We start from the raw sequence: 19,877 nt of genomic DNA, 5'->3' as shown, positions 1-19,877 counted from the left end.
CAAATTCAACACAAAATTTGAATATGTGTACAATCGTAGCAATCTGTTTTTTTTTTGTGCATTCATGCCTGGAGCTTTTCTTCTCTTCTTTTAAGTCTGTGTTTTTTGTTTTTGTCATTGTTAACAATAATGAATGTTAACACGCCAATTTAAGTCTTTTTAACTTCTGTCGTGTGTTTTGTGATATTTTTAATAAACCTTAATGAATTTACATGTATGGTTTCCAGTTTTCCAACGTAGCTGGCAAAAACTCTTGTTTTGATGTTGTGATAAGCAAAGTCCTTTAACCTTTCTTTATTGCAGGCTGATTATTCCCTGATCAGTGCATACGTACCGAAGTACACAAACACGTGGTTATGAGGACATCCTCAGATAGAAAGGTTGAGACTTTGTGAAAAAGTTTTTCCAGTGCATCAAGACCTATCTGCTGTTAAAATGCTCGCATCTTGCAAAGCAATTCACTAGGCCTATAGAACGGTTCCTAATTGGCTAACACTGGAAACTTTTAGACCAATCAGTGTCTCAAACGCACTGATGACATCAATATCACACACGACATCCTCAAAATAGAGAGTTAGTGAAAAGATTGTTTGCAAGTGTATACCTACCCGCTTGTTATAATGGCAAATCTTGCTTGGAAAGTCACGTGGGTCTATTAATCAGTTCGTAATTGGCTCACTGGAACTTTTAGACCAATCAGTGTCGAAAGGCATTGATGACGTCAATCCCACGCTCAACAAAAAGCCCGTCCAGAATTGTGTAGCTGGAGAAATTCTTCATACGAGCTTGTTGCCGACTCCGAGCTCCATTTTTAACAGCAGCCATGGCAACGTTTTCTTCGTGGTGTGTGTTGACAAATCTGCAGAAGATAACAGTACTGATTTTCCTTATTCAGTTGACACACTTGGGTAAGTACAGTATCTTGACCAATGTATTTCATAGCGTGGTGGGGATTATTTATCTTGCAAGATCCAATGTACATTGATGTAGTCTCTCTTCGCCTGTTCTCTTCCTTGCTCTATGTTTAAAGATGCTATGTCAGATTTTTGGCCGATTTGAACCAAAAATTTTGATTTAAAATTCAATAGGTATTTTGATTGGGGTCGAGAAAGTTACTAGCTTTTATTTTGAGCAATTGCTCGAAAAAGTCTGCCAATTATTAGTAGCAAAGAAATAAAGTGCTCAAAATTAGTGTTTGTCGGGATCCCGACAATATAGCACGTGACCAATTCTTATGTGTTTTATAAGAAACGTTTAAAAAAAGATCATGGTTCCTGACTATTAAAAGTAAAAGTTAAACTTTTTTTTCGTTAGAGCGGGTGATACCCTTTGAAATACCATTCACTCAAAAAAATCTATTTTATAATGTTTGGGGCCAAAAATCTGACATAGCATTTTTAAAGCCATTATACACTTTCGGTAAACAGTATTGTCCAAGTCCCACACTTCGTGTATCACAACTTATATATAAAACAACAAACCTGTGAAAATTTAGGCTCAATCGGTCATCGGAGTCGGGAGAAAATAACGGGAAAACCCACTCTTGTTTCACCGTGTCATGACATGTGTTTTAAATAATTATCCGTAATTCTCGCTAACGAGAATTTATATTGTTTTACTGTTTTCTCAAAAAGTAAAGCATTTCATGGACTAATATTTCAAGAGAAGTCTTTCACCACTACCTTCTGTAAACCCTGTAAATTATTTGCAAATCTGTGAACTTTTGTTTTTTTGTCTGTACCGAAAGGAACCAATGGCTTTAAAGGCACTGGACACATTTGGTATTAGTCAAAAAACAGTAGAGGCATATTCTCACTTGGTGTTTATCCCAACATTAGGCCCTACAGTATGCATGAAATAACAATTAATCTGTGTACACTTGGACTCGATTGGTCATTAAGAGAATAATGAAAAGAGTGTTTTATACTATCAACAGCTCTCCAATGCTCGTTACCAAGTAAGTATCTATGCTAACAATTATTGTGAGTAATTACCAAAAGTTTAATCAACAGTGTCATTTCTTTGACATCAACTTTAACAAAATAAACGTTGTTGATAGTTTTTGTGGTATTGTTGTTCTAGAAGGGTGATTGAGAGCGTAATGATTACAAATCAATTTCGAGCTTTCATAATAATTTGATTTCAAGCGAATAAAATTGTTTTGAGCATTCAAAATAGTTTCGATTTCGCAATAAATTATTTCCAACTTTTGCAATACTTTATTTCGAGCTCTCGCAATGATTATTCTCAAGTATAGGTGAAATGAGATATTTTGAGCGTTCAAAAATGATTTTGAGAGCATGAAATAAAATTAAAATACAATGATTTTGTTCGACCTTTTAGAGGGCTAAATGTATAGGGCTAAGAGGGCACACTTGTTTTTAGTGTTTCCAAGTTGATCCAACGGTCATATTTCAGGTACCAGCTTGATAGTCCGAATTAAGGTTCGATGGTCCGAAGATTCGTTTGTCCAAAGGTTCGTTAGTCTGAAGGTTCAATAGTCCGAAGGTTCGATAGTCCGAATTGACAATAAGGTCTGATAGTCCAAATTAACAATAAGGTTCGGTTCGATTCGGGCTATAAGAAATTTTCGTCGATTCGGACAACTGAAACCTTCGGACCAGTAAACCTTCGGATCAATGAGCTACGACTAATGAACCTTCGGACTATCGTATCAAATGTTCGGATTAATAGGGATGTACCAGAACCTAAACGAAAGGACGTACGGAAACCTAAATAGGACGTATGGTAAATGCGTGTAATCAGAATTTTGATTGGTCACTCCATACTCTTGCACCAGCAGCACTGCCTGTCCCCTCATTACTGGAACGTATGCAAATCTTTATCGTCCGAGAGGCGGTCTGAAGGGCGCGCCACGACCAGGCCCAGATTAACCTGTAGCCCTATTGTCCAATTGTGGCACACAAAGGATGGGCATACCTCCTGACAGAAGAGATAGTCGTGTGCAGTGGGACAGATTAGAGCCCCGGCACGTGTAACCACATGACGGTGGTTCAACCCGCCAAATTGAATTGAGTGAAGTGTAGAATCTCATGAATCTTTTTCGCACTATAATTATTCCCGGGAAAATTCCCGGGAAAATTCCCGGGAACCTTTGGTCGATCTTTTTGAACTACTAAGAAAAGCCCTTTTCACACCATAAGTATTTTCTTGGGTTTGATCGTAAGTGTGAAACGGCCGTGCATATTCCTTTTGAAATAGTACTCCCGGAAGTTACCTATATAAAATGGGATAGTGAGAACGGTTGCTGTGGTGACGGTGGGGTTAAAAACTCCAGGGATTTTCCCGGGAGTTTATGAAAAATTAGTGCCGCCGATCGCCTGCAATGCTAAGGGGGGGGGGGGGGCAATTTTAAGCCATTTTGGTCCATTTCGCGCTGTTTTATTTATTTATTTATTTAATGTTGGTGAGCTTGTTAAAGACACTGTACACGTTTAGTAAATAATAAAAATATAATTCAGCATACAAATTTACTTGGTAACGAGCAACGGAGAGCTTTTGATAGTATAAAACATTGCGAGAAACGACTCCCTCTGAAGTAATACGGTTTTTGAGAAAGAGGTAAATTCTTACTAAAATTTTCAAAGACTTCTGACCAGAAACCTTTTATTACTATCTGAAAGCACACTATTTAACAACAAGGGTGTTTTTTATTTCAGCTTTTTCTTGCCATCAATGACCAATTGAGTCCAAATTTTTACACAGGCTTGTTATTTGTTTGCATATGTTGGGATACACCAAGTGAGAATACTGGTCTTTGACAAATTACCAAACGTGTTCAATACCTTCAACTATTTAGGGTAGAATTCTGTAGACCCCCCCCCCCCCCCATCTCTTATGCTTTGTGTGAATATTTTAGTTTTGTGTTAATTTATTGATTACATTAATTTCTTCATGTGTGTCCCTCGAGTAAATGTACACCCCACATACACCCAACTCCCACTCAAGTATCTAAGGAGCTGAATGCACATTCCGATTTTCTCAGGGGAGTCAAGGGCTGTTTTAGAAGCAACACTCAGATGTAAAATCTCCTAGAAATTGAATATTTGAAGTTAAAATTTAAACATTACTTCCCCGAGAAAACAAAACAAGGGTCACTATTAAGATGTCACATGCACGAAACGAAGACACATGGCTAAAGCGGGGGAAACAATATTTCCCTTCGCCATTTGTAAACGCGTTTTTACCACCGGGATTAGGCTATTATTTATAAAGAAAACCACATAACCCTATTTCATTTTCGGACTAATGACTGTTATGGGAAATTTGTGCGTTCCAACTACAAACCTTCGGACTATTGAACCTTCGGACTAACGAACCCTCATACTATCAGGCGGACACCATATTTTAAGGCCAATGTGGTTGCAAATACGTTTCTGTTTTATTCTATTTATTTTGTTATCAATTTCACTGTGGGTTCATCAAAACTGTTTCTTAAATCAGAAATTGTTCACAATTTGTTTTTTTGATTTACTTGTCCATCCTCGAGTGGTGTTTCTAAATTGACTGGACAACACATTTTTTTAAGGGGGGGGGGGGGGGGGGGCGGGGGGAGGGCTGGAGCGTAGAGTCTTAGCACTTAATGGCGTGGGATCCATGAGCTAGCCGAGCAAAGACGCCGCTGTAAACCCACCCGTATACCTAGCCTTGCTCAAGGCAGTCGAATTATTCACTCCGAAAAAAGACCGCCGCTGTATAAAAACTCAGCCGTATCCACTGTGCGTAAAACCCAGCCGTATTCACTGTGCGTAACATCGCACGACACGATGCCCCCGTACACTATCCGCATGCGGAGGCCGTCAGGCTGACAGCCTTGTAGGATCTATGTTGAAGCCACTGACCTCATTACTATAATAAGCGAAGAGTTCCCACGGTCAGCTCATTACCATAATGCCCGCGAAAGACGAGACATGTTTACCTCACACACCACCACCACGGACGCATGATAGGGTCCAAAGGTCGTGATAAGGGAAGTGCGTGATTGGACGTAAAAATGAATAATTCATTTGACTCACATCCTGTGTTGTCTGATAGGTCTGACGAACGATATACATATTCATGAGCTGCATACTAGCATATCCGAGAGACCCCCCCAATTTCGTCCACTATTGGAATTTTTTCAATACAACACATTAAAACGGGAAGATACAGATCCGACAAGGCTGTCGGCCTGACGGCCTCCGCATGCGGTTAGTGGTGTACGAGTGCGATGACTTGTGTGAACAGTATTCGTGCGATGTGACAGTGTGTATACGGGTGGGTCATTCGGTGTGATCGCACACACCATGCACAGAGTATACGGCGGGTGGGTTTACAGCTGCGTCTTTTCGGAGCGAATAATGCGACTGCCTTGAGCAAGGCTACCGTATACCCTGTACGTGGTGCGTGCGATCACACCGCATGACCCACCCGTATACACACTGTCACATCGTACGACTATTGTGCACATAAGCAATCCGCACTCGTACCACTAAACCTGACGGCCTCCGCATGCGGATAGTGTATACGGGGGCATCGTGTCGTGATCGTGCGATGTTACGCACAGTGAATACGGGTGGGTTTTTATACAGCGGCGGTCTTTTTTCGGAGTGAATAATTCGACTGCCTTGAGCAAGGCTATCCATGAGCCTGCCTGTGGATGGGCCCATTTTTAATTCAAGGAAGGTGTTCCGTTAGGATATCACTCCTAAAATTAATAGCAATCAAAACTTAGGTTATAGTAGAATGCATTTTTGAGAATCCTTTCACTTCGACGTAATTATCATAATATGGTAATGGAAAATATATCAATATTTATCTCCAAAAATTTAAATCTGAGACTGGTTACTGTCAGAAACATTTCTTAGAATGCGTATTCCACGGAAAAGCTATCACATTTTGAAGTGAAATTTTCACAAAATGTACGTTGTATAATAATATCTACTTTTAAAGGACTAAAGGCACTGGACACTAATTAATTGGTAATTACTCAAAACAATTGTTAGCATAAAAACTTACTTCGTAACAAGCAAAATGAAGGGCGGTTGATAGTATAAAATATTGTGAGAAACGGCTCCCTCTGAAGTAACATATACATGTAGTTTTCGAGAAAGAAGTAATTTCTCACTGATTAAGTGAATTTTATAAGAAACCTCATCAGCTGAGGTCTCGAGTTCAAGGCATCTGAAACCACACAACTTTGCGTCAATGGCGGGTGTTTTTTCTTCCATTATTATCTTGCAACTTCGACGACCAATTGAGTTCACAGGTTTGTTATGTTGTGCATATGTTGAGATATGCGTGAGTGAGATATGCGTGAGAAGACTGGTCTTTGACAATAGACCTTATGCATTGACGTCATCCAGCGGCCATCTTAGTGGAAAAACGGTGACGAAACAATCGAAACGCACAGATTTGTTCGCGCGGCGCACAGGATTGGCCAATGAATAACCTCCTTTTGACCTCTAGGTGAGGGCGCCCAACTGAAATGATGTCATGTGCATAAGGTCTATAGACCGATCCTTTAAGCTCCGCATTAAGACCAGCATGCACCGCATTCAACAGTTAGCGCTTGCACAATGCAATAGACCTTTTCGCAAATACTGGGGCGCGCGCGTAAAGCTTGGAATTAGGTGCATTGTGGTCTAGCTGGTAGCAAAATTTGATTAATATCTATCCCACAATGCACCTCATTCAACAGTCTGCGCTTGCGCATTGGTATTTGCGATAAGGTCTATGGGTATTTGCAAAAAGGTCTCTGCTACCACCTAGAGTTCAAAAGTCTCCATTCATTTCACTTTACTTGACCGTTTTACAGATTGTGAATTCACATGTGCAGCGGAAAACTCGCTTTGTTCTCCAGAGTGTTCAGACCGGGACCCCGGTTACAATCAGACAAGATCGCAGTGTAGATGCGACCCATTATGTCCACTGTATGGAGACTGTTGCGTGGACTACTGGACAAACTGCACGACGCTTCGCCAGTACAATAGGACCTCCAAATACCAAGGCTATATCGGCTGTGTTGTTCCGTTAAAATTAACGATTGATCCACGCCCGTATTTCAAAAGTTACTACGTAGTTGATAAATGCCTTACTGATTGGCCTACAGGCACGGTAAAAGATAGATGTGAGAATATCACTTTGTATGGGCAGGAACGGTTACTGGGTGTGTTTGTAACCGGTCCAGATGAAGTCACATTCAAGAACGTATATTGCGCCCTCTGTCATGGGTTTGAGAGAAGCCAGCTGATTTCATGGTCTATTAAACTGTGGCGCTGTAAACTCGTGCCGAACACGAACAAATGGGATTACAACTCATGTAAGGGTAATGATGTGGTACCACCAGCCTCCTTGCAATTCAACCCGCATAAATGCTTCTCAACTGTGAGCTCATGTGCCGAAAACAGTACCATGGAGCTGTGTTCACAGAAAACGGCAAGAATATTTAATCAGGCAACAGGGTTGGTCTATAAGAACATTGATTGTCTTGACTGTAACGGTCCATACATCGAAAACCAATTTTCGTGTAATATGCATGAGTTTCGTCACTACCACATGGCTGAATCGTACCAGATGTTCACACTGCTGTTTGATTTTACGGAAGGGACTGTTCACTCAATTCACACGACAGGATTCTTCTTTAAGGAAACCACAGGTCCTTTTCTGTTGAGAAGAAATTGCAGCAACTGGCAGACGCATGATCCGTTCCTAGATGCATGTGTCGATTTGTGTGATCCGTTACTACAACCCGGGGATGAGCAAATTCATCTTCAGTGTGAACGGGGTATCAATGATGCTATAGTGTTGGATAACAACCTGACTGAATATTGCATGAAGAATTTGACGCCTTTGGTCGTGTCTGGCAAACCAACCTACCTTGAAGGGACTAGTGATCAATTTGGGTCACAAGGCTCTATTCTTGTAATATACACAAATTTTGTGTATGCTGAGTATATCCAAGATGGTATGGATCAACTGTTAACAAACATAACTGATTTAGATCAGTTTGAAACTGTGACATGTAATGCAACGTCGGTGGTTTTAGCCGTCTCTGTTCGATTAGGAGACGAAATGGTCCAATGTGAAGGGTACGCGATTGAGAGTTTCAACCCAAAGAGCGACATCCTTCAATCAGAAGGTTTCTTCTGTGTCAACCTGAGTGGTTTTGTTTATCATCAGAATGAGTTTATGTATGAGGTGCAGTACCATTTTGCATTGAATGAGAGCATCTCACTCAAGGATCCACCAGTGTTAAGATTGTGCAGTCCTTTTGTGGGGAGTAGGCGCTGTTCTCTTCTGACCTTCGACAGAGAGGAATTCCAATGGTCTTCCGGCTCTCCAGATGGTAGTATCATTCACTATGCATCAGGCCGGATATTGGACCTTCAGGAGATCTGGCAGTTACCTGATGGTACAATTCGTGTCTGTAATTTCTTCGAGGATGTTTTGAAAACGGAACACCCCGCATGGAGGTTTGTCCTCTCTAAAGTCAGTTTTGTGAATGGTGTTTTATCACTGGTTGCCTTGATTCTCGCACTCCTGTCGTATGCTGTGTTTCCGATTTTAAGAACCACTGCTGGTAAGACTATTATGAATCTAATGGTGGCATTTGTGTTGGCTCAAGTTCTCTTGATGATCGGCAAGATTGGACTGTCTTGGCTCTGTATCCTGCGAGCTTTGATGTTGCATTGGTCCTGGTTGACAGTCTTCTTTTGGATGACTATTCTGGCATGTGATTTGGCTTACAACCTCAGGAGCAACTTGGTACCCCGGAGCAGGTCCCACGGATCGGGTGGGTACAAACTGCTGAAGTTGGGCATCTACGGGTGGGGTGCTCCTGTTGTGATCGTTGCGTCTTGCTTCATTGTTTCACGACTCGGTGAAGACCATCCAAGTTGGCTTCGATACGGAGGCGCCGAGTGCTGGATAGTGGACCCTTTCCATTCTTTGTTGGTGTTCGGGATCCCGGTTGCTTTTCACTTGACCATCAACTGTGTGATGTTTGGTGTCATGCTCTACACTGTCATGGCCAACCAAAACAGACTTGCCAAAGCGCGGATGGCGAAGAGTCTGAGGAGCAACGTGCTGTTAAATCTCAAGGTATGTATGATAACAAAAGACAGTGGTCGCTAGTTATCACTGACACAGCCTTTCCTGCTGACCAATATGTTGTTGGTGTTGGTTTTTGGTACTGGTATTGGTAACTGTCGTCCCATTCCTGGCTTGGCCAAATAGCTGAAATGTTACAATGGTATAAAACAAACTTAAAAAGGGTACAAAGATACATGAAACACAGTAAACATTACAGTCAGGTTTGTGTTAACACCTTGTATTGATAATCTCTAAATGTGTTTGGGCGGATCTGAAAAAAAAAAACCACAACCGCAACCCAACTCAAATAGAAATTGTCATAACATGGTGTTACTGCAAACCTTAACCTATCGTATTTCCACCATGCAAAGTTTGAAATCCTACTTACAATAAACAATGCAAATATTTGTAAGTAGCGAAGGTATAGTGAACAGATTGTGTTCCAGCCACTATTACATGTACCATGTTTTTTTTTGCAACCCCACACAGCTTGTTGTGATCACGGGAGTCACATGGACACTCTTTATCCTGGCCAATCTTATCGAGGGAGCTTTCATATGGTACCTCTCCGTCGTGGTCAACTCTATCCAGGGGCTTTTCATCGGCCTGGTATTCCTTCTCAACGAAAACGTCCGGAATTTGTGGCGGCAGAAGTTGCGTCAAATACATTGTTGCAAGTGCTCCAGACTCCATTCGTCAAAGCCAGATATGACGAGTGTAGAGAGGGGGCGAAGAGATACAGAGATGACCCCTATCGAAATGTTAAATAATCAACAGACTGAGGCCACGTCCAAAATGGCGGGTACGGCTACGACTAGATTTCCATGTCATCCTGAGTTGAAGTATAGGCCGTCCTCAACAACCTCCTTAGCAACGGCAGTACATGTAGCTATAGCTGTAGGCGCCAACTCGGATACAGCCCCAGTCAGCCAATGAGCTCGATACAATCAATCATTGGTTTAAAATGCCATAAACCTTATTGCAAATACTCGGTACGCATGCTGTAGGTGTTGAATGAGGTGCATGCTAAGGACAGCTGGAGGCAGATAACAATCCAGGGCCCAATTTCATAGAGATGCTAAGCACAAAAAATTGCGCAGCATGAAATTTCTTCCTTGATAAAACCAGGATTACCAACAAAATTTCCATTTGCTGCAAATTTCTTGTTACTTTTTTCAGCTGTTGTTTGCTTATCCTGAAAATCATGTGGAAATTTGGTTGGAAATCCTTTTTTTCCAAGGAAGAAATTTCATGCTAAGCAAATTGTTGTGCTTACCATCTCTATGAAATTGGGCCCTGATTGTAGGATGGGGGAAACATCCACCAGGCAAGGAGTACCAAAGTTCTCAAAAACGCAACAACCTATTGAAATAAAATTTGCACAGGTTAGTTTTATTGTATATATTTACATTAATTTAGGATTAAAACAATCGAGTGGTTGCAAAAACCAAAAAGTACTTTCCACTTTTTTTTTTTTTAAGTTTGATGGTTTGAGCAGCAAATCATAACCAACAGTGCAACCTTTAGAATTAAAAACGCGTACATAAAATATAAATGTATGTCAAGTTATAACGTATTTATTTGTTGATTATTCGATCACAATAATTTGAACACAAACTACACAGAAAGTATTGTATTTAAAGACACTTACAAAAAACATGATTAAAAAAAAAAGCACAATCTTAACAGATTGAGTTTTTCAAGTTTAATCCTTCCTTACCTCTAACCCTACCCCACCCCACCCAAGTTATTGGCTTAAAGTCATTGGACACTTTGGGTAAACAACATTGTCCAAGTCCTACACTTCGTGTGTCACAACTTATATATAAAATAACAAACCTGTGAAAGTTAAGGCTCAATCGGTCATCGGAGTCTGGAGAAAATAACGGGAAAACCCACTCTTGTTTCCGCACGTTTCGCCGTGTCATGACATGTGTTTAAAATAAATCCGTAATTCTTGCTATCGAGAATTGATAATTGTTTTAATGTTTTCTTAAAAAGTAAAGCATTTTATGGAACAATATTTCAAGAGATGTCTTTTACCATTACCTTCTGTAAACCCTGTAAATTATTTGTAAATCTGTGAACTTTTATTTTTTTTTCTGAACCGAAAGTGTATAATGGCTTTAAATTCTATGTCATTTTAAAGACACTGGACACTATTGGTAATTGTCAAAGACCAGTCTTTTCACTTTGTGTATCTCAACATATGCATAAAATAACAAACCTGTGAAAATTTGAGCTCGATTGGTTGTGAGAGTTGCGAGATAACTATGGAAAAACCTTGTCACATGAAGTTGTGTACTTTCAGATGGTTGATTTCGAGACCTCAAAGTCTCAACTTGAGGTCTCTAAAAGCACGTCACGCCGTTTCTCACAATGTTTTTTTTTATTATACCATCAACCTCTCCCCATTACTTGTTACCAAGTGAGGTTTTATACAGATAATTATTTTGAGTAATTACCATTAGTGTCCACTGCCTTTTACTAATTTCTTATTTCATATTCAGCTCAGAGCTTACAAATTTCCTTTTCTTTACAAAAAATTGCATGTCACAAACCTTATAGCTCTGAAACAGTCAATTTGATTAATTTCATCAAGAAGCACAGTAATTGTTTATTTGTAGACCACGTACCTTTCCACTCTGTACATCCGTTGTGACACTGAATAAACCAGCACCGATTGTACAACAATAAAACCTTGTTTAAAAAGTATGGACTTGTTGCCATGTTTGCTCTCTATAAATTGGATTATTTTACCAAGTTTGCCCTTCATAGGTTGGATTTGTTGTCACAGTAAACCTGTATATATTTGTATGGATTTGTTGCCGAGTTCACTCTCCACAGTTTGGATTTGTTGCCGAGTTTTTCCCTCTAAAGTTTGGATTTTGCCTTCCACTGTTTTTTTTTGTCATCAAACAGAATTAATAGGATTGTTGTTTCAGTAGTCCCCCCCCCAACTTTATTTACTTTCTCTCTCTAGTAAATAGACATAGACCTTTGCCTCAGGTCTCCTCCACAAATTGTACCTGAATCATACCACTCCCACAACAGCCCACTGCCAAAACTATTTTAATAAAAACACACCATCTCTTTCGAAACATTCACAGCCAAAACAAAGCTGTGATGCCGAATACTTTTCACATGAAGCATCCGCAGGAATGAACCGCGAACCGGGCATCACTCAATATTTTTCTGTGGTTCATTTTGGGTCTGTGAAATTTGTGTCTGTTTGTTTGTCTGTGATATTTTGGTCCTTGGAAAAAAAAAAGTAGGAATATTTCATCAAGTACAAGGGCTGACCTACTTGTACATGTACATTATGTGTCCCTGAGCAAGATATACATGAATAACTATAATTGCTTCTTTCCACCCAGGGGTAAATGGGTACCTGTGAAGGCAGAGATGGTTCTTGTGATTGAATAGCCGAGTAGCGCATTATAACGTTGCACAAGGATGTATACTCCCCCCACCAGGGAGCTGAGATGGTTTAAGGAGTGAATTAAGGGGTTATAATGTGAAGCACTTAGGGCTGTCCTCCAAAAAGCGCTATATAAAAACGGGTTTTTATTTTTATTATTTGTATTATGGTGTAGGCTCTAATAGAATTTTCAGGCTATTTAATATAAAAAAACATCTGATTTTTCCAAGGGTAACAAAATCGGAAATCTGACTATAGTAGGAAGATGATATCGTGTCTGTTGTAACAAAAAAAGTACCCATGACTGTGTGACTGTACACATGAAGCCTGGTTCATACTTCCCGTGAATTTGACGTCACAACCCTCCTTTCGCAGTGATATTCGCAAGTGAGTTGAGCAAAATTGAACTGCTGCAAATTTTTCGTTGCGAATTTGTGACGTCAACATTCGTATCGCATTCGCAGGAAGTATGAACCGGGCTTTTTGCAAGAAGTTTGAGTTAGATATGCGATGCATCAAAGTAAAACTGTCGTGAGATTTAAAATATTTATGCACCGAGCTTCAATATCAATGATCACTTTAACTTAACGGCTAATTTACTTGTGTCTTTCTTTACTGCTCTCTGAGCTTCTCGTTCCATCTTCTTCCGATGTTGCTCGGCAGCTCTCTTGTCTCTTTCTGCTTGTTTCTTCTCTTTGATCACTCTGTCCGCATCCCATGAGAGGTCTATAGCGCCTGCTTCATCCTCCCAGGTTCCCTCGTTGTCGTCCCACGTTGACAACTCCGACTGTGCCATTATCAAAAAAAAAAAAAAAATGTCAAGTTATAAATTCACATAATAATGTTGTTAAAAAACAAAATACTAATTTATTTTTGATTAAGTGTCTTACATAAAAAAATCTCAAAATGCTGTACAGAATTTTTGTTACATTATTATTATAAACATTAAGCTAAAATGAGTTACGCAAAATACAGCAAGATTACATTGTTGAAAGGTTTGCGGTAACACCATGTAATGACTATCTCTAATGAGTTGGGGTGGTTCTGAAAAGAACCGTTGGTTTCAACTCAACATTTCGATCAGTATGCTCAGTATGCTCTAATCGTCTTCTGGAGAAACATTGTACAATAAGACCGACAAAAACACAAACAATGAGATACACAAATACGAGTCAATAAACAATATCCCAACACAAGAAAAGGCAATAAATAAAAAAGATACACGATTCCTTCAAAGACAGTGTCTTGTGACCGCGCGGATAAGAGCACCGAGCTCAAGCGCTTCTGCGTCCCATATCCAACGAGGCCGAGATTTCAGAACGGTATATGGAGCGTGACGCATTGACATTCACAATACGCACTGTGTAATAAAAACAGAGGAAGTAGGATATAAAACAGTGGACGTAGCATATATGTTTTTATCCCCCTAGTAGTTGGAGCTTCTGATTGGTGGATTAGCGCGTACTGGAAGATAAAAATTGATACATGCAATGCCTAAAAACATGTGAACCTTGACTTACCGATGCCATCGGTGTTACGTCAACATTCATCGATAGCCTGTTGGAAATTCCACTGTTCGGTAAACCTCCCCTACCACGGTCCTTTTTCCGGATCAATACCTAAAAACAAAATTGTCAACAAAATAATTAATATTTCATAAGTTTAATTTGAGGAGAACTGGAAACCATACCTGAAGAACCAATCTGAATTAAGTATTGTTAGAAAGAGGAAGAAACTTTAAATAAAAAGTATACTTGTGGATACAACCATTTGTAAATCTCTTTTGTGTGAGTGTTGGCTCTGAGAAGAGCCGGTTTGGTCTCGACGCTTCAAACGGTATATTCTACTCTGTTCTCCTGAAGACGAGCAGGGTATACTGTTAAAAATGTTAGGCCAAACCGGCTCTTCTCGGAGCCAATACTCACACAAAAAGGGATTAACACATGGCTGTACCCGCAATTTTACTACTTATTTATAGTTTCTTCCCTTATCTGAATTGTTCAGTAATTTTGTTTTGTACTTTTCCAGTCTTGTGTAATAATAACAATAACAAGAGGTATTTATAGAGCGCTCTGACACAGGGTACAACAGCGCTGTAAAAGAAACGGAACAATAAGCAAATAATATAATGCACGAATGATGGGAAAGACAGTTGGTCCTAAGCAACCAATCATTGAACTGGAAAGTGTTGAGATGATCCTTGATGATTTTCAAGTGACTCAGCAGAACAAATTTGATGAGGGAGACAGTTCTAAAGGCGTGGGGCATGTGCGTAAAATTCATGATCACCAGCAGCAGAATGTGCTTTTCGAACTGCCATAAGTATACTGTCTTTCTGTTGTGCTTAGCAAGTATCTGTGCTTATGCAGCTCCATGAAATTGGGCCATGAACTTGAATTTGGACACGACACCACAGGGCATGTTATACATACTGTTCTTTTCATAGTGGGTGCCATGTCACTGAAGTAATCCATTTCAGGGATGTCTTCGGCAGGTTGATTTAAATCCACTTGTTGTTGGGCAAGATTTGGGTCGTTGGGTTCTACTACGATACTCGTTGGGGCGCCAGCATAATCCCAATCATCCCAGTCGGCTACATCTTGCTGTGAGACAGAACAATTATATCAATTATTAATAATAGTACTTTAATGGTTGTGGTTTATATTGATATCTGAAACAAAAAGTCGCATCCCCTTAAGGTGATCCCCTAGCTGCCGCTTCCCAGGTTGTATCGTAATTTGGGTGTGATCCCTGGCTACACGGCAGTTAATGGTTGTATGGCTTCTGACTGGCACCCCCGAACAAAGATATTGACAAAATAGGGGCACCGCCAATATAGGGCTAGATAGCTCAGTTGGTAGAGCGCCGGCACGTTAATCCGGAGGTCGTTGGTTCAAATCCCACTCTAGTCAATTCTTTGTTCAACCCCAAAAATACTTTAATAATGAGTAGAGTATGGCCTTAGCTTTGGATCCAAACCGGACCTTCTTCAGAGGCATGTAATAATATTACTAATAATAAGCAGTTCTTGTATAGAGCATATTACAAAAGAGTCTCTGTGCGCTTCTGTGTCTAAAAAGATGCGTTTTAGGTTTAGATATGAATTGTTAGATTTGAATTCAGAATTTTATTTAATTATTTGTTTGTTGCGGTTAAAAACGCAAAACATGGTGGGTAGTATTATAAAGTAATACTAAAAATGTGAGCTTACAAAATCAGTGATTACGTATTACAAAGACAATTAGCCTGATATACATGTATAAGGAATAACCTAATGATATGATGATTACTTGATGCAAAGGTTATCCCCCTCAGAGAATGATCAGTAAAATGTTCGCCACCCATCAGAATAGTGGTTTTACCATTTCAAGTGTGCCAAACTTGACAGGTGTGTTTTGCATGTTGAGTTTCTTTTGACAAGAGCGGGATATGAACCACAGCCTCCAAACTTTTTCATTATTTTCTCGCAACTTCATTTAAAACCAATCGAGCCAAAATTTTCACATGTGTGTAAAGTGTATTCATGGATATGTTGAGATACATCAAGTGAGAACACTGGTCTCTTTGACCTTTACCAAAAGTCATACCCTGCTTTTAAACACCAAACTCAAGCTCTGGTGCATCTGATCAGCAGAGTGTGGCTTTGATTCCTCTTAATTGTGAAACTGTGTCCTTTTAAAAGCAAGACACAATTCTCTCAACATTTTGGATGGGACTTTCAGCTGTAGGTCCCATCATTAAAGAAGTATCAACACACGTAACAGACCCCATGGCCCAGTACACAGTTATTGCAAAGAGAAGGGGTTTTGAACAACCCGGTATGCCTGCAGGGCATTTATCATCAATCATGAAGGCTGAACTAAAAAGGCTGAACTAAAAAGAAAGTAGGATTCGAACTGCCTACAAGCTACCGGGCAACCTCTGTAGTCTAGTTGGTAAGACACTGCTCTAGAATTGCAAGGGTCGTGGGTTTGAATCCCACCCGAGGAACATGCCTGTGATATTTGTTTACAGGACTTGAGAAAGTACCGAGTATACAGTGCTTACACACATCGGTGTATGGGTAAAAACCCAAATTAATATTTGTTTTCCCAGCTGCAAATTTAACATCTGTTAAGAAGAAAGTACTTACTCCGTGATCATTAGGTGAGTTGGCTGCAGACGGAGTGCTTATGTTGCTTGAATGTTTCGGCAAGTCTATGTCACTTTTACTGCCTCGATGAAATCTACTGAATAAGATGCGCTTTAGGAAGACAAACACAGATGCCAGAAAGTTGCACAAGAACCACTTGTTACATCTGAAGGCCGCCATTTATCACACTGTGAATGCGCTCCTTAATGGGATTGAAAATGACATTATTCAAAATCACAATTTTTAAAAACTTAAAATTAATACTTACAAGAATAAGAATAAGATATGTTTAAAATGGCCAAATGCCAAGGATGTGGCTGAGAGTACTGAGATTGCATGTGCTGGAAACATTTCAATTGATATGAAATAAAAATTTAATTACTGTATTTAGTTTACGATGAGATATCCTTTGTAAACACTGTTTTTATTTGAGTTGACAAAGTTTTTCTCCCTCCCCAACAAGACTATTAAGAGGACATTCAAAGAAGTTATTTGTCGGGTGTATTTAAACAAAATTGGCAGGCCACTTCTTCTCAAATAGAGTGGTAAGCTTGGAATTTGGAACACTTTGACAGACATGACATTGACAGAGTCTCTAATTTCTGCACCAAGTGAGGCTACATTCAAGAGACAATTGAGAGTTCCGTCTATCCAGTAGACCAGATTGTTGAGCTGTTTAAGGCTCCGCTTTTAACATCTTTAAGTTTAACATCGGTCTCATCACTGTCGCCATTACAATTATGTAATGGCGAGTTGTAATGGCGAGAGACCGATGTTAAAAGCGGAGCCATTAACAGCTCAACAAGGTGGGCTACCTATCCAGCTATCGTCTATCGGGATCGGCGAAGACGGCTATAAGTTATAACCACTAACCAACCAAGCAAGCAATCAAACAAGTTTGTTGAGTATTTTAGACGGCTATAAGTTATAACCACTAACCAACCAAGCAAGCAATCAAACAAGTTTGTTGAGTATTTTAAGTAATAACATGAATGGAGCAATAAACTAATACAAAGTGAAGTGAAACTGTGGTCAAATTAAAGTCAAACTCAAAAAAGGCTACATTTTTTTGTTTTTTACAGTTTCACCTCATACAACACTTACTCAGCACATGGAGGAAGGAATAGAATTTACTGTCAAGACTGTATGAGTAGTGTATCTACTCTAGTTTGGTCTGGAGGCCACTACTATAAATTTACTATAAATTGTATAATAAAAATAATAGAGTTAGGCCCCCCTATATTATTTTTTAAAATTATTTTAATACGGGCCTTCAGGATAAAAACAAAACAAAAAACAATGACATGACGAGGAATGCATATCATTAAATGAATAAAAATAAAAATATGCAAAAATTAATGACCTAATCAAAATTCTAAAATTCTATCTAATTTTCGAATAAAAAAATAATTGTGTTTGCTCTTTTGTTCTAATATCGTTTCACGAGGCGAAACATAAGCTTAAAACCTAAGTGGAATTTAATACTTTTTTATCAAAGCACTTACTTGATTTTAGGGGTAATTATTTACTTGCAATTGGTGACTTTTGTTGTTCATGACACGTTGTCTTTTTGTTGTTGCGGCAGGAATACATTCTTGACGAAAATCATGGCCGCTTCCATATTGAGTGCGCCCTCTCGTGTCTTGTGTTCACAAACCTAGTCTTCGTTCGTGTTGTGGCTTTATCATGCGCGAGTGCCTTGGTAGTTGTACCGAACGGTTCTAATTCTAGGATGGTCTTAATAATGTTAATTATAAATACAAAACACATGGCTGAATAGCGGCATAGATATCGGTCAATAACTGATTTACCATTACAGTTTACATGTAGTATTACAAACTCATGAAAGCTCTCCGCTCAGCCATTTTTAAGCCGAGAGTAAAAAATGTTTAAAACAATAATTCTTTATCAATCTATTGATGCAAATAATGACCCCCTTTTTCACGTCATCGGCGGGAATTGGTAATTACTCAAAATAATTCTTGGCATAAAACTTTACTTGGTTACGAGTAATGGGGAGCTGTTGATAAAACATTGGGAGAAACGGCTCCCTCTGAAGTAACGTAGTTTTCGAAAGAATTGGTAATTTTCCACGAATCGGAAAGCACACAACTTCGTGTGACAAGGGTGTTTTTTCTTTCATTAATCTCACAACTTCAACGACCACTTGAGCTCAAATTTTCGTTGTTAGTATAAAGACTGGTCTTTGGCATAGTGTTCAGTGTCTTTAAAGAATTTAACACAAGGGTTTAGTTTGAGTTGAAAATAATGTAGGACAGCACGAGTTCTGTGTGGGAGATAATACCATGGCGATTTCTACCTCCATTGCAGTGCTAAAGTAATTGACTTGTGATGTGCTGACGGACAACTCGTCCGTCAGATACTCGGCTGGTGGACAGTCGGAACTCCATTTTGTTTTCTCCATTTGGTGGCAGCCCGACTAGTCGACCACGGATCTCCATGGCCCTTAACATAATTATTTACGAGCATTTGAGACTTGTTATTGAATGAAGGACACTCGTCCGTCGGACAACTCGGCCGGAGTGGACGAGTTGTCTGAACTCCATTTCATTTTCTTCATCGATGGCTTGCACTGACTCGACCACGGATCTCCATGGTTCGCTTAACATTATGTGTTGAGACTTGCTATTGAATGAAGGACAACTCGTCCGTCGAACAACTCGGTCCGGGTGGACGAGTTGTCTGAACTCCATTTCATTTTCCCCATTGATGGCTTGACTCGACCCCGGACTTCCATTGCTCATTAATCATTACTATATTTTTGTATGTGCATTGAGATATTATTGAATGCAGACAACTCGTCCGGACGGACGAGCTTGTTGAAGCCTCCATTTCCACTGGTGGGTCGACTCGTTCACGGGACCTCTGTTCACACTTAACTTGTTTTTATCTCATTGATATGCATGTTATTATAGAACCACTGTCTAAAAGCTTTGCTTCGTATGGATCCCTCGAGTCTGCAGTGTCATGTTTTTGCATGGTTCTTCAAACGCTATTCCGGGAGACTTTGAAACGCTAGGTGGCAGCAGACTTAAATTTCCATTGTTTACGTAGTTCTGAGCGTGCGCACATTACCGAGAACAATGAATTTTACGTTGTAAGTCTATTGCCACCAAGCGTCCGGAAAGTCTCCCATTGGTGAAACACTTTGCATCTAATTGTTTTTGCCTTTACAGAAAGAGGCCGTCTGAAAAAGTGTTGGGCTTGAAT

General features: G+C 39.7%; 3 protein-coding genes across 6 annotated transcripts in view; 2 read left to right on the top strand and 1 right to left on the bottom strand.

Annotated features, from left to right (window-relative positions):
- Positions 1–19,877, top strand: part of LOC139951311 (cystathionine beta-synthase-like) — a 132,720-nt gene that overhangs the window by 36,270 nt on the left and 76,573 nt on the right. The gene's annotated exons all lie outside the window — the stretch shown is intronic.
- On the top strand, positions 824–12,345 carry LOC139951851 (uncharacterized). Its single transcript, XM_071950919.1, has 3 exons — positions 824–908; positions 6,818–9,102; positions 9,583–12,345. Exons 1-3 carry the CDS (start codon positions 824–826, stop codon positions 10,027–10,029), a joined length of 2,817 nt encoding a protein of 938 aa, XP_071807020.1. The 3' UTR covers positions 10,030–12,345.
- On the bottom strand, positions 10,827–18,286 carry LOC139951552 (receptor-binding cancer antigen expressed on SiSo cells-like). 2 transcript variants are annotated; one of them, XM_071950493.1, is made up of 5 exons: positions 18,176–18,281; positions 16,647–16,848; positions 14,947–15,117; positions 14,035–14,133; positions 10,827–13,301 (listed from the first exon to the last, which is right to left on the bottom strand). In XM_071950493.1, exons 2-5 carry the CDS (start codon positions 16,824–16,826, stop codon positions 13,089–13,091), a joined length of 663 nt encoding a protein of 220 aa, XP_071806594.1. In that variant the 5' UTR covers positions 16,827–16,848; positions 18,176–18,281; the 3' UTR covers positions 10,827–13,088. The 2 variants fall into 2 exon arrangements, with proteins under 2 accessions (XP_071806594.1, XP_071806592.1); XM_071950491.1 differs by having other exon boundaries at positions 10,828–13,301; positions 18,152–18,286.

The sequence above is a fragment of the Asterias amurensis genome, chromosome 19 (assembly GCF_032118995.1).
Source record: "Asterias amurensis chromosome 19, ASM3211899v1".
Lineage (NCBI taxonomy): Eukaryota > Metazoa > Echinodermata > Asteroidea > Forcipulatida > Asteriidae > Asterias > Asterias amurensis.
Note: the sequence above shows the minus strand (reverse complement) of the source record. Positions and strands in the feature narration are given on the sequence as shown.

Coding starts and splice junctions, on each gene's coding strand:
- LOC139951851 (XM_071950919.1), top strand. CDS start 824: ATGGCAACGTTTTCTTCGTGGTGTGTGTTGACAAATCTGCAGAAGATA. Junction 909..6,817: donor TATTCAGTTGACACACTTGG/GTAAGTACAGTA, acceptor ACCGTTTTACAG/ATTGTGAATTCACATGTGCA. Junction 9,103..9,582: donor ACGTGCTGTTAAATCTCAAG/GTATGTATGATA, acceptor AACCCCACACAG/CTTGTTGTGATCACGGGAGT.
- LOC139951552 (XM_071950491.1), bottom strand. CDS start 16,826: ATGGCGGCCTTCAGATGTAACAAGTGGTTCTTGTGCAACTTTCTGGCA. Junction 15,118..16,646: donor ACTCACCTAATGATCACGGA/GTAAGTACTTTC, acceptor TCTGTCTCACAG/CAAGATGTAGCCGACTGGGA. Junction 14,134..14,946: donor CACCCACTATGAAAAGAACA/GTATGTATAACA, acceptor TTTTGTTTTTAG/GTATTGATCCGGAAAAAGGA.